A 26,338-nucleotide genomic window follows, 5' to 3' on the forward strand; every position below is an offset into this window, starting at 1 on the left:
GAAATTATCAGAGTTAATGCAGATGTCAGAGGGTTTCTCTACCGGCAACAAAATAGACGCCCTCTGTGGGGGTTTATGGGCTTAGCTTGCTGTAATACAACTTTTCTTTTTCTTACAGGTATCCGTATGGGCAGTCTGGGCCTGTTCCTGCAGTGTGCTACCTCAACCTTCTTCTCCCTGGTCATGAGTCGTTTGGTTCGCCACTTTGGCTCACGGTGGGTCTACCTGAGCAGCATGGTGAGCTTCACACTCTCAGCTTTGGTCATCTGCCTGTCCAAAAGTGTGGTCTTGGTCACTGTAATGGCAGCCCTCACCGGCTATGCGTACGCCACTCTGCAGACTCTGCCCTACACACTCACCTGCCACTACCACAAGGAGAAAGAGGTAAGTTCGAACAACTTATACGCAAGGATAGTGTGTTGACAACTTTTTTGTGATTGATAAGCTGACTCTTTTCTTGTCTCATTTCAGGTCTATATGCCAAAAAAGAAAACCAAAAGCGTGCATAAAAATGGCATTACATCCAAGCTGGACTCTGTGTATTCGACTCCTGTGGAAGAGGAGGCTGGACTGAACCACAAAACAGGGACTCCCTACGGGAATGCCTTCTTTGGCCAGGACAGTTACTACCCCGGTCCACACGGCCAGAATGGCTCCTCTCACAGTGCTGTCAGCGGTGAACAGGAGGAGGCCGAGTTAGGCTTTGAGAAACGTGGTGTGGGTTTGGACTTTGCCATTTTGGACAGCACCTTCCTCCTCTCTCAGGTTTTCCCCACCCTCTTCATGGGCACGATCGTTCAGTTCGCACAGTCCGTCACTGCCTACATCGCCTCCTCTGCCATCTTCGGTGCCGTTGCCATCTACTTGGCCGGTCACATCATCTTTGACCAAAAGGACCTCAAAAGATGAGACTTGGATGCAAAAGATGCAGCAGTGATGAATAATCAATCAGTCATTCAGGTTCCTTGGGTGGAACTCAACAATGCACTACTGTTTCCAGAATGCCTTGCGCTATTACCGTGTGTTTGCTCTTGCTTGGGAAAATGTGTGTCTGTCAGCGTGTGGCAGGTTACAAGCAAAAGGCCATAAAAGACATGTTATCTGCCAATAAGGTGCAGGTTCCATATCAGAGCAGGGGCTGTTAGGCCATCTGCCTCCTGAAGAGTCAACACCAACTGTGCTCAAGTCAGGTGCGACACTCTGCACTGAGTGTATTTGAATTCTATAGAAATCTCCCTCCAGACCTTTTGTTGTGACATCTTTTCTGTCCATTGTCTTTTTCCTCAGGTACCACAAACAGATTTACTGTAGAACTCATCAACCTCAGCTACACAGCTACTAAACTTTAAATGTTCTCTTACGGTCTCCCATTTTTAAATGTACAGTCAGTTTTTTACTCAAACAACATGTCGAACACAGTTTTGACCTCCTCATACTCATCTGCAGCTTTACTAGGCCAGTCTGGAGACTGGTCATCATGTCATTGAGACAGGCCTGTCTTTCTTCATAACGGCAACGTGGAGAGATTAACACAATGTTTCTACCCCTTCAGAAAATACAGTTAGTGGGACCATTGAACTTGTCCATCCAGGATGAAAAACACACTTAAAGGGGTTCTTCAGTGAATAAGTATTGCAACTCCATAAAGTTTGGGAACTTGCAAGAGACCGATTTAAGAAAAAGAAAAAAAAAGTGTTGAAAATATCTTTTGGTCTAGCTCCAAAAATGTTGGCTCTTACATTTCCCATAATGCATCTTTGTATTATCTTTCAGTAGAGCGCCTCTACCTTTTAAGTGCCATCATCTTTTTAATGTGATGCCCACAGTTTGTAAGGTCGTTTTTCTTTCCGATATTTCAAATCCAACACCTAACTCAAGATAACACTGATGACATCACTTTATGACATCATCAGGGTTATTTTCTCAGACCTAACAAAGCAAGGGACATTTAAACGGACCTTTTATGTGTAAAATTGTCAGGATACCCCTTTTAAACTTTCAGTTGTATCCCCACATCTAGTGTCAACCAATAATTAATGAACAGTTTTACTGTAAATATTTTGTATACAAATTTACTGTATATCCCTATGGGAATTTTGTTATGCAACCTGTTGAGGTGAGGTTACCAACTGTGGTGGTTCAAGAATGAAGCTGTTTACCAGAACTGGAAATACTGCATCAAACGACCTCTGTCTAAATAATCAAGAGTAGTCTAGTCGAGTGGGACTGCTCATTGTGCCCAAGTATGCTTCTGATCAGGACAGTCGTCTCAGGTTAGTTTAAGTATCCCATCCTGTCCTCGTGCCACTGATGAAAACACTTTCCATTCTGCCTAATCCTACATGTTTTCCTGTATTCTCAAATGACAATCTAGGACATCCAGATGGGCCCGTTATATAATGTAAACATGTAGGGCGATGGCTGATTGAATCCCACTTCATAGCACCCATTCCTGAAAGACCAAAAAAACAAACAAACTGTAATGCAGCAAATGGAAATATTTGGTCACTGAAAATTATGCGAGAGTAGGCACTGTATATGGTGGGCTGAAGGATAAGGCGCCAAGTAAAGGTGTGTATGTGTGTGTGCGCGTGTGTGTACATGGAGGACAGACGATGTGAAAGCATGAGTAATATATAAGTGTAAGGCTAATAAAAAGGGTGTGCTGTTCTTTCTCATTGCTTATGACTTCAGCCTGGCCCATACGATGCTGTATGTTACGATGTATTGTGGCCTTCAGTTGAGCTTTTGAAATTGGCCAGTTGTTGTAAACACTGGTAAGTTCCGCAGATACAAATAGCCCCTGAAGGATCTTATTGCCTGAGGCGCGCTCAGCGTGAGACAAGTAAAAACGGCAAAGGATTTGTCTGTCATGTTGACACTGCTGCAGAGTCAACCGTTCAAGCAACCCAATTATCCTTCTTACCCCGAAATGCACAGGAAAATATTGTCTAGCAGTAGCTGAAGTGTCAGAAAAAGAAGATGTTTTACAAGTGCCTGTACATTTTTCAAACCTTTTCTTTTTGTACATATGTATTTATTTATGCTTTTATTACAAAATAGCACGTATTAAACTATTGGCCTCTTTGTCATCTTTCATAGATGCAAGGGTGAAGGCTGTTTCTGTGAAAAAGATAAATTATTTGTATAGATGTGGTATAGAAGCATCATCAAAGCTATAATTTATTTAACATTACCCATTTTATCCTGAAGCTTCGATAACATCACAGAACCTATAGCTGCTGTATCGAACCAGATGCAGATGAGAATACCGGAAAATGATCAGAAGTTGCCCCTTTGGTCACCATCCATGTAGCCTGTGTCTGCTTGAAAACCTTATTCCTATCACAACTGAGATGCTTTTTTGTCAGGTGTGAATAAGAAACCTCATCATTTTATCAATACTGCTTTATCTGGGTCTTGTATAACCACTTGTTTCTTATCAGAGATCTGTTTTATTGTTACGCTTAGCAGATAAACACTGCAGATATCTTTAACTGGATGACTTGTTTTCAGTCCCTATCGCTCTCAACCAAATGTCCTTTTTTATTTTAGACAAAAAAAAAAAAGTGCCAATGGTCCGATCATTTTTGAGGCCAGAAGTCGTGTTCTGATGTGGTTGTTCAGGTTTCATCATGTTTCTTTGTCATAAATGCATTCAGCCATAACAAAAAGTCATATTTGTTTTTCGTTGTACATCCATCAGATTGTTTATAAATATGCAGTTACCAAATAGATTTTATACATAATAAAAGAACTGCATTGTTAATGAGATGTTGTCCTTGAGTTATTTTAGGAAACACCTTCTCCTCAATTATAAACAAAGAGATGGTTCATTAATGCTTACAGTATTTAAACTTACAATGTTACATATTGTCCGATTCATCTTGTTTGTATCTTAATTATATGAATTATTATCATCTGAGGTGCATTTTGACCCTCATCTTCAGTTTAAATTGGTGTTTTAAAGCGTAAAATGTCCAAAAATCCCTATGCAGTTTGGTGTGCGGACGCTTTAGGCCCTAAAGGTTGCTCAGGAGTGGTTACAATGAACTTGGAAATGGTGCCATCCTTTGGAAATCTCGGGGAACTGATGTGTGCAGGAGAGGCTGCTGGTGCGCAACTGCACGGGCCTCACTGACGCATGGGCATGCTGCTGGTGGCATTATCTATTACATGGAAAAGACGATAGGCTTTCATGTTGCAGGGAATGGCATGCTGACAATGTGTGCCATTTCATGACGGGCCCCTCCAGTGCGCTCCTCGCAGTTCTCACGAATGCACCATGGGAAATTCACGGGTTATGGCGAGCGCTTATAAAAATGTGATACTTTATTAAAATGCCACTCTGGGCCTCCGTGGAGAGCTGAGGTGGGGGGTGGGGGTGGGGGTGGGGGGAGTCTTGCTCAAGGACACGTCAGCAGGGCGGATGCTGCTGGCCGACACTGAGGTCTTGAACCCTGATCTTTACGCGGCTGAGGGGTGTGTGGACACCCTGCTGGCTCCCTGGTCCAGCTGATTGTGTCGTTTTAGGTCCAGAAAAGCAGCGATTTTGCTGGGGAAAGTTCTTGAACGGCGCAGCAGCGGAAGAAGTCGCACCACGAGAGCCCTGTCATTGCTCTCCGGTGACAAGTGGGCCTGTTTTTACACCTTCCTTCTAAATAAGGAAGCGGCCTGACAGACATATGACCACCGACCCAATTTGGGAGCAGCCCGAGCGCCCCATCGCGTCCCACGGCCGCTGAACGCCACCAATAAGCTTTCTCCCCTTCCAGCCCGGCAGTGACACTAGGCTATTTCCCTCAACTCTCAACAGAGTTGGTAATTTTCCTGCTGTCAGCACCCTCTCTACCCTTGTATTGTCCCCGCGGTGAAGTCAGCATGATGTCATCTAGGGATGCGATAGCCGTGGCAAGGTTGAAGCAGGGTTTTTGGTGAGTGGTTGGAGGATTTCTTCTCAACTCTTTACCGAGAGGGAGCCGGAGAGAGGGGGAAGAGAGAGAGAAAGAGAAAGAGAGAGTGTGTGTGAGAGAGAGAGGCGCGGAGGAGCTGCAAAACATGGTAATCACCACCACCAACATCACCATCACCATCACCTCCAGCTCTGCCGCGCACTCTCCCGTCTCCTCTCCTCCTCTGCACCGGGGCTTGCGTTTCATGCCCAAAGCCCTGATCCGCGCTCCAAAAATAACCCTCAGCCAGCATGCCGAAGGAAGCAAAACAAGAAGAGCGGTATTTTTAGGGTCATTAATTTTGACCACGTGGCCCGAAGGTAAACCGGATGGCCGTTGCGCAAAGGCTCCTCGTCAGTATGTCCTGCGAGGCCGGCACGCCGCACTGGACGCTGACCGCGGTGGTTCTCCTGGGCTTTCTGCTGGGGATCGTGTCAGCGTACCCGTTACCGAGCAGCAGGACAAACGCAACTTTATTGGAGAAAAGATGGGAGACCCTCTTCTCCCGCTCTGTACTGGGGATCTCCGGGGAGAAACCGGAGCTGAACTGGGAGAGTGACTATCTGCTGGGCATCAAAAGAGTGCGGAGGCTCTACTGCAACGTGGGCATCGGGTTTCACCTTCAGGTCCTCCCCGACGGCAGGATAAACGGTGTACATAATGAAAACCAGTACAGTGAGTTCTACCTACCTCCACCAATGTAATGCAATAGACATAAAGAGAGAGGCAGAGTCAATAAGCATGGATCTGTGATGCGTGTCTATCCCCTCTATTAATTTGCATGATCATGTGTCATCCCGGCTCTGGGGGAGAATTGAATTTCTTCCACGTCAAAGACAAATCTATTAAAGATAAGTATCCATCAGTGCTGAGCCCCCCCTCCTCCTCCTCCTACCCCCCCTTCCTCCCCCACCACCTCCTCCCCCCCACCCCCCCGTCAAGCTCAACCATGACATGAATGTATGGACGCTTTTAGACACAACTTATTTTTACGCAGCCCTGTGAGGGCGGTCCGGAGACCAATGGCCGTGCACGCCGATGCAATTACCGCAATTATTGCTGCAATAACCGGCATGCGCTTAATTGGCACGCGCGCCCCTGGGTGCCAAGTGTAAGATGAGGGTGAAAGATGCAGAACAAAGGCTCGGCATGCTGCGCAGCAATCTGCAAGGTTACACCCATAGACGCAGAGAGAGAGGGAGCACAGTGCTACAGTCACCGTGATAAAACACTGAGTGAGCCAGGAGGAGCGGTTGGTGTTCTGTGATTGTTTTATCATCCTCTGCTCTAAAATGTGATCACTCTTTGTCTCGCATCAGGTCTCATAGAGATCTCCACGGTGGAGAGAGGAGTGGTGAGCCTCTATGGGGTGAAGAGTGAGCTGTTTGTCGCAATGAACAGCCGTGGGAGGTTATACGGAACGGTAGGTATGCACAGTATTTTATTTATTGTCCAGCAATGTGGGTAAATGGGAGCCTGGAAATAGGACGCACTTGCAGCAGCTCCATCACTCATATTTTTGGGGATGGGACCGCCGGCACGAAGGGGGGAGAGGCAGGCTGCTCATTACGCGCTGCGAAATCCATATATTTAAATTTCATCAGGAATTTATAAAGCTCTATTTAAAGAGACTGTGCCAGGGCCTGGCGGCCTATGGGTGCATAATGCTGAGGTTAACAGATGCAGGGTTGAGTGCACACGCCTGTGATGTGCTCGTGTGTGTGTGTGTGTGTGTGTGTGTGTGTGTGTGTGTGTGTGTGTGTGTGTGTGTGTGTGTGAGAGGAGGGAAAACCCCCTGACGCAAAGGAACCTGTCAGCAGTGCTGGAAATCGATTCTCATGGCAAAGCGCTTATTTTTGCAGGGCAGCGCACACAACACACATCTTGAGGGGGCAAAGGCCCAACTCGCTCACCGCACCACCACCACCACCAGCAGCTTCTCCAACCCCCCCCCCCCCCCAAAAAAAAAAAAAAATTTGAAACACACTATATTGGAAAGAAATTTGAAATCTGAAAGCAGAACATCTGTCTCCAGAGGTGTTTCTTGGACAGCATGTTTGTTTTCTCTTCTCACCAAACTTCAGCTGTGCTCCTTACATTACTGGGAAGCGTCCAACACTAGGAAACAGGCTGCTGTGTGTCATTTTGGCACATTTGAGGTGTTGTGGGAAATCCAGAGACCTCGATGCACAGCACCATTTGGATTCTGTCTCTATAAACGCTGGTACTCTGATGCACACCCGACAGGACATTGGTTATGGCACTATAGCTTAATAACAGTGATGGGCATAAAGGTTTTGTACAAAGTGTAAGAACACCTGCGAGGATATGTATTTCTCAGCAATGTTAAAAACTTGGCCTTTTCTCATTTTTTAATCAGGCTTTAAATGGCTGCAGTACAAAACTTGAGCATTTTTAGAGGGGTAACAATCACAATAATGATCTACAGTTAAAACACATCCCAGTATATACTGACAATGGTTTTATGGGTGTGTGATTCTACTATATGATCCTACTGCTGAATGTGTTGGATATTTTGTGTAGTGATGATGTCACGATTTGGAATTTCTAACTTCGATACAATACCTTCAAAAATATAAATATTCAACATGGCGATATTCATGATAACTGTAATAGTAATAAATGAAATACTGATATTGTATTAATGATACACATATGATAATATCATCAGAATAATCCAGCAAAGATGTTCGGTCTTTTTCATCTTTTTCTTATGAGTTTAAAAAAAGGGTTGCTTAGTAATTGAGCAGTTGATCATAATTGTTCTTTTTATTTTTAACTTACAACTTTTTTTTTTATGGTCACAGACTCTCTCTCTTATTTGCCAAACAGAGAGACACAACAGTAAACAAAGATAAAGATACATTTGATTTCTAGCCTCCCTTTCAAAATATATATGTGTTGATATTTCGATACTTTGGACAATATTGTGGCAATTTTTTAAGATGACAATATATTAAGAGGTAACCCCTTCAACATGTACAAACATATAAAGTAGTCTAGTCATGTCATCATATGTCTATATTTTGATTTAATGTATATCTTATTTTTTTTACCAAATGCATTGTAGTGAATTCAAACTCAGATCTTTTATTGCGAGCAGATTTAAAAATTATTATTATTATTTTTTACCTTTGATGGGTTTTTTTTTGCGCTGTTACCAATAAGGCAACACAGGTTCAGCTGTCATTATTTATGGTCCAAGTGACAATTTAATTAAACTTGAGCTTTATATCCTCATCACACAGATAAGACGCATCTGCAGAATTACTGGTGATAACCTTTAGAAGTTGCCATTTGTTTGCTCTTAGAGCAATGATGGCTATTAATACATAAACGTTGCTGGTGGTGGGGGAGGAAGCATTGTGTTTAGTAGAGCCCCGCTGACACATGGCCACTGGTTTGCTCGCTGTGGCCAACGTATTTGACAGACAGAATGTGAGTCGTTATCTGGTCATGAGTGATGAAGCGTTAGCTTGTGAGCAGGCTGATGATCTGATAAGAGATTGAATTAGGCCACATGGCCTCTGATGGGGAGTATTTGCTCTGCTGCTGTTCACTGTACAAGTCATGCACTGTCAGCTCAGTTATTATAGTATTTGTAGTGGCAGATACTGTGTGTAGAGATTATTTTATATGGAGGGACTTAAAGCACAAAATATTGATCAGTGTTAGTCGCGTATCTAAAACCTTTCTGTTTATTTTAGTGTGTATTTAAAATTTTACAGTGTTTACCAAGCAGTTTTTCATTTTAAAGGAATAGTCTGACATTTTGGAAAAAGGGTTTATTTGCTTTTTCGCTAAAAGTTAGATTTTAAGTTATATCCCATTCAAATACAAATACCCTTCCGAAGCTGTTGCCACAGGAAGATTAGTTAGACTAGCATAAAACTTGACATAGAGTGAAACTGGTAGTCTGGTTCTGTCCAAAGGTAAAAAAAAAAGCAAACAAACAAAAAAGTTGTGTTTTTTTGTGTTCTTATTTGTGGGAACGTGGATTAAAGAAACAAGATATAATGTGTTAATAAGTGAGCATGAGAGGTGCTGGTAGGCAGAGTTTGATGCACTTTGTTTATGCTAATTTAAGATAAGTTAAGCTAAGCTAAGCTAACCGCCTCCTGGCTGTAGATGCACGCATGAGTGGTATCAATCTTCTCGTCTTACTCTCTGCAATAAAGTGAGTGAGCAAATTTCTCAAAATGTGAAACTATTCCTTTAAATTCCACAGTTCAGTTGGATTTAAAGGTCCTGTTGTCTCACCCTTTCCTATGGTGGCTGATAGAGCCAATGTTTGGTTGGTCCATTCTGGGCTACCGTAGAATCATGGTGGTGCAACATGGTGGAGTCTGTGGAAGAGGACTCGCTTACTCTGCAGATATAAAAGACTCATTTTAATTTTAACCAAAACTCAATGGTTCCTAGTTTTTAAGGTGATAATACACGAACAAATACATAATTATGAATATTGTATGACATTTCTGACCCTAAATCCTACACAGTGGTCCTTTAAGTTAATTTTTGTTCTTTGAGTAGACCGTCAATCAACGGAAGTTCCTTCTGTGTGTAAAAATACCAGCTGATTTGGCTCACTGTGTACACTTAATATAAATTAATAGCTATTTTTGAAATACTTAATACGCCTTTAAGAGCGCTTGGTGCTGCTGGGAGGCTGCACAAAGATAACTCTCAACAAAATGTTAATTCATTGTTCCCACTGCTGTGTGCAATCTAAATTTAGCTTTATATTTTTGTGCATTGCTCAGAATCTTTTGAAAGAGCTTTTTAATGTTCTGCCATCATAGCTTCACACTACATTGCCTATTTCTTCAGCACTTTATTAAAATGCATGCTGTCTTTCTCTTTGTCCCCTCCAGACAGTCTTCCATGACGAGTGCAAGTTCAAGGAGAGCATGCTCCCGAACAACTACAACGCCTACGAGTCTCTGGTCTACAGAGGCTCCTACATAGCACTCAGCAAGCATGGCCGCGTGAAGAGGGGCAACAAGGCCACCACTGCCATGACTGTAACGCACTTCCTACCCCGAATATGATGAGCAAAAACTGGCAATAACAAACTTATTTGCACATGAGGATTTATTTCCCAGGTAACATAAATACCGTATACGTACGTACAAACACAAAAGACAAAATGGACTGTAACAGGAAAGAAATACAACTATATCTGATAGTATTTATTCAAACTTTATATGTATATTTGGGTAGCTTACTTTGTATTAGAAATGATGGAAATGCCATTCTTTGCTGCTTTTATGATTTTCATCATTTTGTGATATGAAGGGGATGGAGAGGCGTCATTTGTCCCCTCAGTTTATATGGGTGCTTGCTGGAATTGGTTGAGTCCTTGCCCTGTCAGTGGATGTCAGTTCATCCTTTTGGAAATGAAATGGATACGTTATTACCTCAAAGCACCATATCCTGAGAAGAGGAGGAGGAAGAAGAAGAGGAAGAAGAGAAATGTGTGCATGAAATTTCTACAGAGAAGAATGCCTGTTTACTTCAAATGTTTTTTCTTGTCATCCATCAAGGACTTTTCCCATCCTCCATGTTTTTCGATTGTCACTGTCAGGGCAACTAGAGCACTTGCGAAACATGGCGGTGGTTTTTCTTGCTTCGTCATGAGGTGGCGGTGCCTTGAATTCCTACTTGCGACCCCCTTACCCTAGCATGTGAGAAATGTGGTGCTCTAGTCAGAAATAGGAACGAAGCGCAAGTCATCACTCCCTCAGACACCACCGGGGGGCTTTAGCCCAATTCCTGGAGGGCCAGAGGTTTCTCCACTTTATTTTCTTTCCATAATTAGATCAATTAAGTAATTGAGACTCTATGCTGCACAGGACCCACTGGAGCCTCTTGTTAATATGGAAAGCTAGATTTAGAGTCAGCACTCACCCCCAACCCCCCCACATCATGTCCAAGGGAGCTTTGACAATCCCAGGTTTTACTTTCACAAATTTTGTAGCCGGATCATCGGGCCAGATTGGGTGTGCGTGAGTGTTTACTGTATGTGTGGGCATGCTTTTATTTTAAGTATGCTCGGCTTGAGAGCTGCTTCATGTGAAAGGTTTTATTTTCTTCTCATTGTGGGAGGTCAAGGGGGCGTTTGTGTAACAGAATATCATAGACCTGACACTATGAAGCAAAATGTCCTCCAATGTCTGTCTGCTGTATGCTATACTGTATATCCCTCCAGTTCAAATGAGTCGTAGCAAACTGTGGCATCTGGTCTGTAGCACTGGTCTTTTGTTTCCTGCTGACGACTCATGCTAATTTATTTGACTTTATTTGGAAAACTTTGTAGCAAAAGTGACGATTGGCGCTGTTTGACTTTCACACTGGTTTAATGATATTTGGCACTTAAAGAGACGTGTTTATGCAGAAATGAAGTAACAGACAATTCACTGTAAATATGTTGGTCTGCTGCATCAATTTGAAATACTCTAGCTTGGTTTAGAGAGAGGTGGAACTGCTTCCGATTTGTGAACGACACTTCAGGTAACTCAGTCCGTCTGACATTTAGATGTGGTTGGCGCTTATTGATCCCAGATCTTTTTAAGGTGCAATATGTAAGACTTGGCCACCTGTCAAATTTATACTCAAAACAATCAGGGGCCAGAGTAACTGCAGCTGCGGTTAGCTAGTTAGCTCAGTTGGTGAATGTTTTCAACTAAAATTCTTACATATTGCACCTTGAAGCTATTTATGCATGATTCAGATTGGTCACTGAGTCACAGTATGGCTTCTTGTAAAAAAAAAGAGCAATGTTGCAGAAGGCATTGAACCAAAGGGTTATATTAGCGATGTTAATTTAGGCTTTGTGTATGCAGCATACCATACTTGAATTCAACAACTGCTTGTGCTCCTCTTTCAGATAGTTTTCCATTGTTGGAGACGAATGGGAGGGGGGGGGGGGGGGGGGACAAAGAGCAAGCAAAGTTGAAGGTGGCAATGATGCACAGAGGACTTATATGGGACTCTGCATGTGGCACTGGTTGTTTGTTTAACTTGGTGAGGACGTGGATAATGTGGGGTAAAATACCTGAGCATCAGACTGGTGGGCCCCCCTCGTCTGTCGATGTCAGACCGGACAGTCAGGGCCCCGGGATTCCTGTCCCGCTCATCTGAACCATTTTTGTACCAAGGTCAAAGATGTGGGATTTCTGTGCTTTGTGTTACTGATGTAGGCGTGTTTTCTGGTCCATCTCAATGACTTTTACCTTGTTGTCGTACGGCGCTCTGCACCTGTTATGCTCAAGACAAAAATGGTCGTCTTGTCATGTGCAATGAGTCTATTTAATGTTGAAGTGGTGCGACCGAGCTCGCTTTCTAATGATTTTGAATTCACTTTTGGTACTTGACCTACAATATTCTGTAAGTAGCAAACCACCAGTCAGGCTAGTGTGGTGGCATATGATTAAAAAAAGAAAGTAGCAAGGTTGTTCTACATACTGTTTATGTTATCATATTTTACCTCATGCCCTTTCTAACATTACTGTAACGCACTGACAAAATGTCTGTGAGCGATGGTTTACGTGCCCTTTAAGCTCCAGCTGATGTCTAGTAGCAGAGACGAATGTGCAGTATCTTGTCCGAAATGAGTGCCTATGTAGGCATGTGTGTGTGTGTGTGTGTGTCCAACTGAGTGCGCTCCTGTCATGTTCTGTTTCTGCCAAAGCGACAGTAGAGATGGTATCAGATCAATTTACCTTGAGTCAGGAATAACAGGGCATTGTCTGACTGTGCAAGCAGGAGAGGATAAAGACAAGAGGGATGGAAAAAGGCAACACAGAAGCTTCTGAGGGAGAGAAATAAAGCACTGACTGTGGTTTGAGCTGGTTGCTATGTAGCAAAAGGCCACTTAAAAAGAATCTAATGCTTCCAGGAAAGGGACAGTTAAAGAGGTTGTCTGGTGGACTGAATACTGTGATCCAAGAGAGCAACTTGACACTCCCAGGATGTTTATTGTGATTGGGGGATTTTTTTATTTTTTTTTGACTGATCAGCCTTTATCACATCACTATGATCAGAAAATGATCACCTGTAGCTGTTTTCAGGACTGATTTTGTGGCGGTGAGGAGTACGTTGGAGATGTATTTTGGCGAATTCGTCAAAATATAGAAAAGGTGCAAATTTCTTTTTTTTCTTTTTCAGCTCACTGAGCAGGGGTGGATGTTGTTTTCCCTTGCTACGTGTTCATCACAATGAGCTAACACTTGTTTTTGATGACGACGTTATGTCAATTACTGTATGTCATTTCTGATTTATCATGGCATGTTTCAGAGGACACTGTCAGCACAGCAAGCAATGAGTTGAATGGCAGAATGGGAAATGTAAAGCTACAATGGCTACTCTAGTAGGACACCTGAAAAGTTGTTTACACCAAAGGAAATTTAGCTTGGTGTCAGATTTTGAAATCTTGAGAATTGAAAATTTAAAGGAAATATCCCTCTGTTACAAGTTCTACAACTTTCGCATGATGTTTTTTCAAAGCAGAAAAGGTTGTACGATGTGTCAGTAACTGAGAGAAGGTAGTTAATGGTAAGCTATCACCTTTCAACATTAACCCATATTTCCTTGATTCCTTTATTATGCATATGGAGTTCTGAATGGACTAAGTATGAGTCACCCCTGTTGATTAAGGATCCAGTGTCTGGATTTTGCCATTGTGCTTATCATACCTGTTCAGCTGGTTTTAAAATGTGTTGGTTCACAGGGAACTGGAGGTCTGTGGGAGGATCTGGGATCAGACTTGTGTGTGTGAATGTGTGAGTGTGTGTGTGAGTGTGTGTCCCTGTGTGCCGGCAGCCTTTGTGTTTCTCTCTCAGTTTTCTATTCCTGCACTGAGGGGAGAGTGCTTCCTCTGAGTCCCCCTCCTCTTTTTTAACATATACCTCACCTTCTGCCTTAGTTCCGATTATTGAAATGATTGTAAATTAGTTTGAAACAACAGACTTCTCCAATCATTTGTTTCTGAAAAATATGATGACGAGTAAGTAAAATACTATATTACAAATGGTTTTCCTTTTATTTTTGTACGTATGTGCTGTGCACAGCAGTCAACTGTATTCCTGAGATGGTAATAAAAGACGTTTTGTAAAAGCTGTCGTTATTGAATGCTTTAAAATTTGCATGGTTCCTTCGTCATGCTTATTCACGTCCAGCGCCCACGTTGTGTAAATAACATATGTACCTGCGCCCACCTGTGCGCCCCTGGGCGTGCTGGTCGTGTTGAGGTGTGGTCAGGCGCACTGATGGTGGGTTGATAAATCTTGAGGCAGCAGAAAGCGACAGCGCCATAGACCAACAAAAAGCTGGTCTAAAGTCAAAGGCGCAGTCTGTTTCCTACTATTTAAAGGACGCATTAGATGCGCCCACACACCGGTCATACAGTCTGATTTTATGATTTGAGAGGCTGCTTCCAGTTATTTTAAACATGTCAATGAACGCAGTCATGTCAGTGTCACAAATATCGTGGCACATTTAATCAGCAAATCTAAAAGCTGTAGTTATAAACTCTCCAAAGGAAACAAGAAAGGCGTTTTAAATAATCCATCCATCCATTCAAGTGTATCAGCTGTTCCTCGTGCGCAAATGCACATGTTAATGTACAGATACACATATGGTTTCTGCTGCTGGAGGATCGCTGCAGGTAATGTCATTAATATTTTCCTCATTAAGAATGTATTTCTCCCCTCTCTTCCCACCGTTATTGATCAGGATGCTACTTTTTATGACCCGTCCCACCTGATCCACGGGCTGAGATCCGCGCGTACGCAGCAGCGCTCCTCCTCTTCAGTGAAATATCAGTTAATTTTTTCATATACAGTCAAACAGAGTTGTTGATGGGACAGATGATTGCGAAATGGTGGGTCAGAGGGGGTCCGCCAGCTGAGGATTACATAGGCTATATGTTCCTCAGCTAAGACGAGGGCCACTGGTTAATATGTGCCTGGTTCTGGCGCACCTGGCTCTTACAGGGATTGGGAGACGACACTCGGATTGGTTTGATTTATGTTCGGCCCAAAACACACCCATGACTAATTCAGAGTTTTGCTTTATCTGCCGTTTAACGGGCAAAATTAACTTGGACACGCCCTAAACGCAACAGCGCGCTGCGCTCTAGACCGTCTAAATTGGGCCCTGTGAGTGCCAGTGAAAATATTAAACCTCAATCCAAAGTCATGGTCACTGAAGTACCAAGAGTCAGTATGTGGCGCCCTCTTCTGGGGAAACATGACGACAGGCAGAAGGGCAACGTTCTGACAGAGGTAAGAGTAAATGTAGATGGAAATAAACGGTTACAGAAATTAGTGCAAATAACGGCAACAATTTATTTTATGGGTTCTAGTCTTAATAAATATCTTGTAATTTTCTAGTATTTTTCTTGAAAAAAAAACTGTGTAATTTGTTACTAAAATATAGGTAAAATAAAGACATGGTCAATTGTTTCAATACCAATTAATACATTTTAATGAAATGCTTAATTTGAATTAAGTAGCTATATTCGTTTAGTCGTTCAGGTCAGCTGAATGTAAATAATAAATGAATGAGTGTTTTTTACTTGGGTTTACATTGTTCTGTTCTTTCAAGGAAATTCCTCTGAAAAGTAACAGCTGGTTTTCCTACTCAACACAGCAAACTAAAAAAACTCAGACCTTCATCTATATTTCACCTCTTACTAGTAGTGAATCATGTAGTTCTTTCCAGGAAAGTTTCAAGAAATTATTTGGAAATAACAGACCTGTAACATAAAGTGGTACTTATTTTTTAATTGAGCAACTTGAAACTTTCAGTGTCTTGTAATATTCTTTCAGGGAAGCCAAAATGTATAATTAAGTCTCAGGTCGTTACTTTGGCATTTGTCCTAAGTGTTACAGCTCAGACTGTGAATATAAACCACCTCCAAAGTCTCAGCTTTAGAATATACACACTTTCTCAAGTTATTCAAAACTTATTGAAGGAGCTCAGGACATTTTGATTTGTTTTAATGAGGTAAAAGTCTGAATCCCACCAAAAATGAGTGGAATGAGAGGAAGTGAGACGTGGGGGGAGTGAGAGGAAATGAGAGGGAGTGTGTACGGTTAATTAATAAGCAAGGTTTGAGTCATTCTCCTTGGATGTGAGTCAACATATTGTGACACAAGAGAATCAAATTATCATACATATAATTAAACATTTGACGTCACTAATTTATACCTAGGTTGTAAACGTATAATAAAAAAAACAACTGATTGTGACCTGTTGACCTGAGAGCCATTAAGTTCTATATACTACAGGTTTTGCTAAATGTTTGATCTGTTAGTAATTCCTCCTTCCTTGCGCCCAGCAGGTAGGTGAAGTGTGTGCCAGAACCCGTACTCTATCTCTGTTGGTTATTCCTCTGAGCAAATACTGAAATACTGAAGGGAAAGTCTGATATAAACAATAAAAGTCAGTCAAACAATAAAGACTATACGAGTAGTTTGGGAAGTCTGATATTCTTACCTCACTTCTTTTTCTTGATCAGATGAGTCTTCATCATCCTTTCACATCTCCTGCTGCCTTTTATGTCTCTCCTCTGCTCCAACCTCTGGATTTACAGGTCTAAACTTTGTGTAGTTTTTACGACTGAACAAAGAGTAAACTATGCTTCCATCTATGCAGAAAGATTAAACTTATTTCCACTGGAGTGATGCAAGTAAAGATAAAAAGGTGTCAGAGCCGGCAGAGTTTCCACCTCAGCAACCCCTAACAGAAAAAAGGCAGGCTTTGAGTTATTTGGGTAAATGAGTTAGCCAGTTAATCGACCCACTGTTTAAATAAACCTGTTGGACTTTCTCCTCCTCCAGTAGCTGCCCCACACACCGTCCTGAACTTTTGTGCTGTTAGGGTAAAGAGAACACGGCATCCCCATTGATCATGCAACCGGCTTTCTTCTCACTCGTCCTGATTGCCGTACATGTGTCTGTACCGGTGGATTGTACAGCGAGGCTCCAGGATGCAGAGCGACTTTTACAACATCAGCAGGGCAGCTTCAACACAGGAGCACAAGCAGAGTCATCCGCCGGTACGGGACGTTTCTACTTGGAGCTGAGTGGATCAACGAGAAAAGGCATTCACAGACACTTTCTGGGTAAGTCTGCTGATATCCATCAAAACTATTTAATTCATTACAAATTAGAGACAATAAAAGCCTTTCAAATACTAGATGCAATTATTTTTGTCCTACTTTGTTCATTTATTTTCACAGAGGGGAATAGCCTGCTTTGCATAAAATGGGCAGAACAATGGGCTCAAAATGTTTTTCTACATAAATATAAAAGTTAGAAATAGATACCGTATGGCATATTTCTGGATAGACCAGCACAAAGATCATTTAGATGTATATTTTGCTTGTCATCTATACAAACAAACATTATCTGAACATGTTGCAACATCCCTCTAAAACTATTCTAAATCTACGGTAGCCTATATCCATTTCTTTTTGATTTGATATTTTTGTCATTTATAACTGATGCTAACATGTTTAAACCTCTTTTTCCACAGTTATTTTGCCAGTAAGAACAGACACAGGTAATTTTGTGTCAATATTTGATTTGAGAAGACGACGCTTCCTCTGCATGGACTTTAAGGGGGAGCTGCACAACTCTGTGAGTATTTTATAAATGCACTTGATTTGAACGAAGTCAGGAAACAAGTGCAGTGAGATTTAACAATTTGTGTTTGTCCACTTTTGTCTACCCAACAGAGGCAAAAGGACAGAGAAGACTGTCTCTTCCAGCGCATTTGGTTAGATCTGGTTAATCACCATGACGTGTTTTACTCTGTAAGTGCGGGCCGGCTGCTCAAACTGGAAGGAGCAGAGCTGAGAGTTGCTCACCCAGAGCCACCCAAGCCCTCCTCAGCCATCATGGAGAGGTTCCTTGGTCCCTTGGTAAGGAGACAAAGGAGGAGCGAGGAGGTGAACCCCTCTGATCCGTTAAGATCAGAGTCACATCCCTCACATCCTGCCAAGGATCACAGGGATGCAGATCACAGGCAACCTGAACAGGACCAGGCCGGTGCTGTTTCCAAAGAGACCATCACGTCGTGTGATGACCCCCTGCGGGTCTTACAGGCCAACGGGCCTGTCAGTCCTGTCAAGACTAATATTGCAGACCGAGCACAACAAGACTAATACTCAATGCGAGGGAAAAGTCAAGAGAGGCTGCAAGTCTTTATGTTTGTCCTGAAAACTCACGTTATGTTTGACTTCATGGTTGGAGAAGATACTGTACTTGTAGACACTTTGTCCTGTAATATCAGCGAGAGCCACAGAGAGCTGGTAGAGTCAAACTAACATGAGAGGGTGGCTTATTATCTTTCGAGGCCACATGAAAGCATTCAATATTTTACAACTTCTGAGAAAAGAGATTTTATAAACCCTGAAATCATTTGTTTTCAGAATTTGTTTTGATTTAACTGTTCACGCTTGGTAATGTACTCATAAAGCGTGTTATATCACAGCTGCTTGTGCAGATCCTCTGTTTGAACAGCCAATAAGTTTGGCAACATCTGACATGACCATGCAGCGAGTTTGGTCCAGTGTCCCGCTGTCCTTTAACCTCTTTTGTCAGTTAAATTTTAAACCTTGAGCCGGATGGGGCAATGTTTGTTATGCATATGTACGGATGTGTAATCTGTGAGTAATTATGAATATTTATACATAAATTTGTCGATACAGTAACGCTTCATGGCAGGAGTGTAAAAGCTAAACAAACATCGACCAGTGCATACTTTTGTTACAATCAAATTATGTCAGGTGCCGGACACCAATAGTCACAGCAATGAAAAGGTATATTTATTTATTGAAATGAGTAAAGTGACTTCCTTCCTAGCCTAATGTTTTATTATTTATATATTTCACGTTGTGTTATTTCTAATGTGGATGAATAAATGGTAATGGTAACTATTCTGTGGATTGTCTGTGTGTTTGTCCAAAAAGAGTTTTTCTGCCTTGCATTTTAGACATCAGGGAGTTCAGAGATATTTTTTTAAACCTATTCTGGGATTTTTGGATAACAGGACAGTGTGAAATAGCACAGGGGCACATCCTGTGACACAGACACATGGGAACCGCATTGATTCATCTTACTACTCAACCACAGCTCCATGCAAGACTCTACATATATCTATATCTACAGATCACTAATAAAAGTAATCTTTCCAGCAGATCATTGCATACTGATGGAAAAAGTAAAACTTGGAATGTCTGTTTTGTAAATATTTGTGACCTTCCCTCTCATTCTATTTTCACATTTTCATTGCGGTCAGGTTATGGTGATTAAGTTAGAGTATCACGCATCAAGTATTTTAGTCACTTAATATTTACGTTTACAGTGTTCCGGACCACAAACATTATGAAAACTGCATAAAATGCAATTTTTTGCCAACCAATCCAAAAGCCACAGATATCACATGGTTATTATGCACAGTCAATTGGTTATATAACTGGCAAATATTAGAGCTGAACAAACAAGGTCCAAATGAAGTAACATCAAATAGAAAATATAAACATTTATTTCTCATATCAGCATATGAAACAAATGTAGACGACCTTGTACGTATATGAAGTAAGATTACTGAAATGAAAGGCTTGATATGTTCATAAATTAGAATGTAAAATTAAAGACATTCTGTATGTCATGCAGAGATGAACAAATGAGACCGAGCCTTGACTGAATGTCTGATTTTTAGGTAGTTTTATTTGTTTATATTTAGAAAATGAACAAGAAACAGGTAACAGCCACATTTTCTTATTCAAGAACTAAACTAAACTGTTTTCACTTGCTTTCATCCATTGAAAGTGTTTTTCATACAATCCAGTTCAGTAGTCACATACTGTAAATTCTCTTGATTATGGTATAGAGCGGAGTGAAAGTAGACAAACAGTGCATGAACCCTACGGCACAAAATGTAGTGTGAACACTCACTTCTCGACAAGCATTTGTCCTTGTTGACCGAGGTGTTAATTCACAACAATGAAAGAGTCACTGATTTCCAAAAAGTCAACACTGCTGCGGTCCAGCTCTGTGTTCCTACGCAAAATCCATGAACTTCAGGAGAGTAAAAATAGAAACACGGACTCATTAGAGCTCAAAGTCGCCCACATTTACAGTAATGAACAGCCAGACAGTGACAAAGTAATGACGACACTTCCCTGCAACACAAACCATCTGAGTTTAAATGAAGGTGCTCAGACCATTAATGTAAAACATATTCTAAGGACAAATAGATGATTGGTTGGTATATGTAAATCAATATAGATAAAAAGTTATGTTGGGTGTTCAAACAAGAAAAAGAGTACTTCCAAAATAAGAAGACAATCCAGGCCCTCTGAATGTAAGAAAATGTGTCAGCTGAGGAAGGGAATATTTTTTTATATTTTGCATGTTTTGACAATTGAATTATCAAAAAAAAAAAAATCATTCATTAATTATTAAAACATTATAAAATGTAAAGAAGGAAACCTAAATAGACCTTTTATTATTATGGCTAAATCATTAAAAAAGGCAAATCATCGAAAAAGCCAATATGTTTTGATCTCTAGGTCTCCATCAGGGCTGTGTTTGGAGACCTAGTGACTTGGACATGTTGTCTTTTCCAATGATTTGTCTTTTTCAGTGATTTAACCACAATAATAAAAGGTCTATTTTGGTTTCCTTCTTTACATTTTATAATGTTTTTTAATAATAAATGAATGATTTTTTTTTGATAATTCAATTGTCAAAACATGCTTTTATTCATCAGCCAGGAAAACTTTGTCCATCCATTAATTTCAAAAGTGAATAAATAAAATGAATTAACTGTATTGTGACAATGAATACAAAACCTATAAATAAAATAATCTAAATTGTAAACCTTAATTGTTGAGTCTGAAGTTTTTCTCACATTGTAAGTCTCACTTTCTTCTCTTAGTTCTCTCACAAACATTTAAAACCTCTCTTCATTTAGCTCCTACTGTTTAACATGGTTCCCCCTGTGTATGAACACACATCTTATCCCTGACAATTTGAACCTGTCGTGCTCTTCTCTCATGGTGAGTATAAACCGACACAGACCTGTGTTAGGACTTAAAGAGAACATATGTGCCCGGTCAGAACCTGGAGGCAAGGAGCAGTGTAACTCCTCCACAAAGTAACGCACTGCCACGCACATGTAGGCCCCGTGGGTGACAACCAAAGCATGGATGGGGACGTCCCTGACACCGTCGTCTGCCTTTCCCTCGATAGGAGACATTTCTGGTGGCGCAGATACGGAGGTTTCATCCTCCCATCTGTCATGTTCGGCCCCAATCTGCTGGAGCATTTTCTCCAAAAACTCTTTGACCCGCTCCTTCACCTGAACAGAGTAAAATCTGTTGTAAACTGTGCCACAATTCTTTTGCATTTTCTTTCTACACTACCAGCATTCCATTGTCATGGAAATGTGACAGTAAAGGTCGTTTTATTCACAACAACATAGTCACAACCTTCCCCATAAAAACACACACACCAACTCCAGTTTCATCCTGACACAACAACCTGTTACTCGTTTAGGAAAGCTGGGAGGGAGGCCTCTAGCCGACACTGATTGGGGCGCTCGGTGCTTACGTCAAATCTATCTTTGTATATCTGCATCATCATCATCATGTGCTGGTCACGTACTGGGTTGGACCAGAGTTCACGTCCAAGCCAAGATGTAGCCTGACGATGTACCTTTGAAATAGAACATCCTTCCTTCCGACCCCCCCACCCCCCCCACATACACACACACACACACACACACACACACACACACACACACACACACACACACACACACACACACACACACACACACTTTCTTCCCACGCAGCCTCTTACACAAATAACACAAAGTGGTGACTTTTTAATCGGGGCAGTGACGAACACTCTAGTAAAAGGACATGTACTTTGATCCTCCTGATTCACACCAACAACTCTGGCAGATACAGAAGAAATACAATCATGTGGATGCAAAGAGGCCCTGACATAGCATACTGCATCCAAGCAGAGTAAGTGGCTGTGTGAGGAAATTGGTGTCTTCTGCCACCTAGTGGTAGCATGTGTGTATTGTGACAGGACATTTAGGCTGGGTCCATATCCGAAGTTAAATATGGATAAAAAAGGGATTTGATTATCGTAAGGATAACAGTAGAGCACCCATTTGCTTACAGTTAAGTCAATATGTCCAATAGTAAGTCTACAAGCTAAGATTATCTTAGCATGTAAGGTTCAGTCCCACTAAATAATATATGAAGATTTTCATACACCCTTGTGGTGTTTGGCAGAAAATCTTGATTTTTTGGGAAATCACCCCTTTTAAACTGCTGCTACCATTCTGATACATTGAAGATGAATTAAATTTGTGCTCCACAAAGGACTAAACAATTACATTTGAAAATTAATCCAGCAACATGCTGTAGGATCCCTAATTATGTACTATTTTTCATAATCTGCGCATGGTGTGCAGAGTGACACAGGACACCAGTTCAGTTAAGAGAACTTGGGATCCTATCTTAACAAAACGATACAATAAATGCAATACAGAAAATAGAGCCTTTTGTAATTTTGATATTCTTGTTTGTTACTTATTAAAAACACGTTTCCTCATATTCCTAATATTGGAAGACAATAAACTACATAAACTTCAAAGTGTAGTGAGTACTTTTTTTAAGACACTGAATGCCAGTAATGAGCTGAAAGACGGCAAAAACTTACTGAACAGGACATCATTTGGTACCAGGGCACAAAGATTGTTTGATGTTATAATGAGTGGATGCTGATTTACATAAAGAATGACGTCTATGAAGCAGTACGTTTTATTTTCAACCTCCATGCAATATTTCAATGCAGACATGCTGTATTTCAAATTCAACTAAGTTGTAGTTGTCAGTGTGGGATTATTTGTATTTGTTATTATTTATGGAAGCGTATTAAAATACGAACATTAAACATTAAAGTATGAACACTAGAACCAGAATGTTAACACATTACTTAAGTAATTAAGAAACTTAATACATAAAGATGTAATAATAACTTTGGGTTACCATGAAGAGAAAGAGAGCAGAGACATGGCAAAAGACAGGAAAGAGAACTGAGAAAGGATCAAATGAAATGAAATAACAGGGAAAATAGATACTGGACCCTTCTGTCCTCACCTGTTCCTGAGTCTCCCCTCCTGGAGGGGTGAAGCCTGGAAACGACTGACCGGCTGCCTTGGCCATCTCTTTCACATCCTGCAACCGTCCTCCCTCTGCTGTCCCAAAGCTCTGAAAAACAAGTAATTGACTCAGGTTTATTAAATAACAAGTAAATATACCTTACTTGAATGTTTGAGTGGGAAAATACTTTAGTTAAAAATGTGTTAAATCGCACAAAAGAAAAGGTACTCACTATCTCTTTGAGTAAAGGGTCACACACCATCTGTAGACCAGAACAGCTGCTGTTGTGTTTCATTATTGTTTCAGCAGTCTGGAAGAGATAATGCACAATCATCTCATTAAATCGTCACATGCTGTATTTGTGGATGAACATATACAGTCTAAGGAACACAGTGGAGTGTATTTCCATTAAATCTTATCATACAGTGAAATAAATATATCCTGCAATGTTTCAATCATTATTCATCTTAACATTCAGAAGATTCCTGCTCCCACTGTACAAGTAAAGCATTGTACCTGCTGGGCCCGCATCATATCACTGACAAACACTCTGCTGAACATGACATCTTTCAGGTAACAGCCTGCAGCCTCGGCCTGCTGCAGCCCGATCTCAGACAAGGGACAATCTATAGCCTGGCCTGCGTAGAGAAGAAGGGAAGAATATAAGTAAGACAAAGAGAAAGAACGGGAGAGGGAGAGAGAGCAATTGATCTTATATCTTCAATCATACTCTACCTTGTAGCAAGCCTTCTTTATTGTAACGTGTTTCTCCACTGCAGGAAATAAAGGATTTATCAATGTCAAAGTACCATTATTAGTATCAAGGTACCCATAACAGATTAGTTAAAGATGCTCTGGGAGGCAACTGTCATAAATTTGAATTCATGCCGTTCATAATATATATACACAAAGATATATTTTGTTTAGCTGAAGAACCTTTCAGTTGGCAGATGGTCAAAGCTGGCACCCGTTATTTTCAGGACTATAGTCACTGCTCCACTGTGCTTACTTATGTACGCCCCAAAGATCTGGAACAGTCTGCCCAAAGGTCCTATCCTGCTGTTTTAATAAAAGAAAATGTATTGTTTCTTTCTTGTCTTTTTGTTTCATCATAAGTGTTATGATTATCTGGTTTATGTTGAGCACTTTTTGTTACATTTTTTTCATGCTATATAAATAAAGTTTATAATTTTTCATCATCAATCAACCTATCAATTTGTTTTTATTTGATGAACTCATCATTTAGTCAATAGAACATCAGAAGACACTGAAAATGGCTTTCACAGTTTTCCTGAAGCCAAGATAAAGTCTTTAAATGGCTTGACATGTCTGACCAGCAGTAAAAAACCCATAGATATTTCATTTACAATTATACAAGGAAACAAAGGCAGTGAATCCCTGTATCTGAAAAGCTGGAACCAATTGTTTTTTTCCGGTAATGGGCTCAATTTTTTAAATTATTTCCTGCTGATGTTTATTTGGATGGATTCTGGTTATACTTGAACAGTTTCTCTTGACACTCACATGTGCTAATAATTCATTTTCTTTTATAAATGGACCTGAAAGAAATCTATCTATATGAAAAAGTGGATTTCATATATATCTCCTGTGGATTTCATATGTTTATCATTATAACATTCACATTATTATTAGTTTGGTTTTACAGAGTTGGTTTTTGGTAGTAACTCATGAAGGGGATAGAGCCATCATTAATACTGACCTCTGGTGGTCCCCAGGAGGCACTACAATGTCTACAGCCTGAACCCGGCATGAATGCAGAGTACCATGAAGTGGACTGGGACAGCCGAACAAGGGTCGTGAATCCTCGCTAGCTGCTCAGCATATAAAACTGTTCTTGTTTGCAGTTGTGTGCTGAAGTTATAACAAAATCAGGCTATGTCAAAAATAAAAGCTGACACTGAGCTGACACTGCCGAGGTGTACCTGTCATTCATGTAAGTTAAGGCTCTGTGACACCTGTTGGGGTTAGCATGTAGCTAAAGCTAAATACATGCAGACTTCAGTCAGTTAAATAACCACTTTAAAAGTACAGTAGCCGAATACACACCCCGAACAAGCTGAACATGCTCACTGTCAATTTTTTCCACACATGTGAATATGTAAATATATTATTACTGTATCAAAACTAGCTCACAGTCATGTCCACCAGAGAGACCATGAACTATAGCCTTTTTAAAGTAGGACAAGTAAAGCAGCACTCCTCGGAGCCTCTGTGCTGAGAACAAGCTGTTCATCAGACACAGTGAATATAAATGTAAACGGTACTTACTGTCGAACGAGGGTTAGCCCAAATGTTAGCGCTTTCATCCTCTGGAAGGAAACGACGGAGTGATATCGCATTAAGCTAACTGTTAGTTTAAAACACTGTCCTGAAGACGAGTGCAGGAGGCGTCTCCCGCCCGGAGAGGAGCTGAAGTTGACGGACAGAAATGTGGACCACTCCGGTCAACATTGTTAAGAGGAACGCGCTACACTTACTGGTCCAGTTTATAGTTAGCATACATTATTACTGTAATATCCCAGACACGCTTTAACAGCTCATTACCGACCCAGATATCAGGTTAAACCCGACCTGGAGCATCCACTCTACACTGTAGGTCTCTCTGCAGTAAGGTAGACAGCCTCCTTCTGATTGGCTCGTCAATTAACAGGTAATGTTACCTGCAACCCAGTCACTGCGCTGAAGCCTTAAAGGAGCACTATGTAGTTTTGGAGAAGAAATTCAAAGTCATAATCTTAATATTTACAATAATAATGAGGTAATAATACAACTCAGAAATGTTTTTTTTTCCATAACTGAATAAACAAGCTGTTCTCAGAGGAAAATAAGGTCCCTGAACACTGTTTGAAGCTAGAAAGGTGGCAGCCACATATAAACAAAGTAAAACAGTATGAAACTGTGTGGTCCTTTAAGGTCAGTTTGTTTAATTAGTTAAGTCTTATCAAACATGAAAACAAAGACAGTTTGTTTATTTAGTTTGTTAAGGCATAAAAAAAGTGAGGTGAAGATTAAAATGTCTTCAGCAAAAGTACATAGTGCACCTTTAACAGGCAAGTTTTTAACAAACAGGTCATGAGGAAGGCCTAATAAGGCGCTACACTTCTTGATGCACGTGCACCAGCTTCTAAAATCATAATGAGCCTCT

General features: G+C 41.0%; 4 protein-coding genes and 1 long non-coding RNA gene across 5 annotated transcripts in view; 3 read left to right on the forward strand and 2 right to left on the reverse strand.

Moving 5' to 3' along the window:
- LOC141000678 (solute carrier family 45 member 3) overlaps window positions 1–3,772 on the forward strand; it is a 31,586-nt gene extending 27,814 nt beyond the window's left edge. Inside the window, exons 5-6 of the mRNA XM_073471456.1 lie at window positions 119–384; window positions 472–3,772. Of these exons, the coding sequence (XP_073327557.1) occupies window positions 119–384; window positions 472–909 (704 nt within the window). The 3' untranslated portion in view covers window positions 910–3,772. The remainder of the gene's footprint in view (window positions 1–118; window positions 385–471) is intronic.
- LOC141000679 (uncharacterized) overlaps window positions 1–16,696 on the reverse strand; it is a 31,626-nt gene extending 14,930 nt beyond the window's left edge. Inside the window, exon 1 of the long non-coding RNA XR_012179563.1 lies at window positions 16,476–16,696. This is a non-coding gene — a long non-coding RNA (uncharacterized lncRNA). The remainder of the gene's footprint in view (window positions 1–16,475) is intronic.
- Window positions 5,282–10,024, forward strand: LOC141001524 (fibroblast growth factor 6-like). The gene is made up of 3 exons (XM_073472625.1): window positions 5,282–5,627; window positions 6,272–6,375; window positions 9,848–10,024. Exons 1-3 carry the CDS (start codon window positions 5,282–5,284, stop codon window positions 10,022–10,024), a joined length of 627 nt encoding a protein of 208 aa, XP_073328726.1.
- A 139-nt stretch (window positions 16,697–16,835) lies between the features above and the next one.
- Window positions 16,836–18,921, forward strand: LOC141000842 (fibroblast growth factor 23-like). Its single transcript, XM_073471721.1, has 3 exons — window positions 16,836–17,103; window positions 17,517–17,620; window positions 17,719–18,921. Exons 1-3 carry the CDS (start codon window positions 16,890–16,892, stop codon window positions 18,145–18,147), a joined length of 747 nt encoding a protein of 248 aa, XP_073327822.1. The 5' UTR covers window positions 16,836–16,889; the 3' UTR covers window positions 18,148–18,921.
- A 1,828-nt stretch (window positions 18,922–20,749) lies between these two features.
- tigara (TP53 induced glycolysis regulatory phosphatase a) lies at window positions 20,750–25,563 on the reverse strand. The gene is made up of 6 exons (XM_073472397.1): window positions 25,462–25,563; window positions 23,908–23,945; window positions 23,689–23,810; window positions 23,405–23,482; window positions 23,170–23,280; window positions 20,750–21,350 (listed from the first exon to the last, which is right to left on the reverse strand). Exons 1-6 carry the CDS (start codon window positions 25,530–25,532, stop codon window positions 20,967–20,969), a joined length of 804 nt encoding a protein of 267 aa, XP_073328498.1. The 5' UTR covers window positions 25,533–25,563; the 3' UTR covers window positions 20,750–20,966.
- Between the last annotated feature and the right edge of the window lie 775 nt (window positions 25,564–26,338).

Source organism: Pagrus major, chromosome 8 (genome assembly GCF_040436345.1).
Source record: "Pagrus major chromosome 8, Pma_NU_1.0".
NCBI classification, from domain to species: domain Eukaryota; kingdom Metazoa; phylum Chordata; class Actinopteri; order Spariformes; family Sparidae; genus Pagrus; species Pagrus major.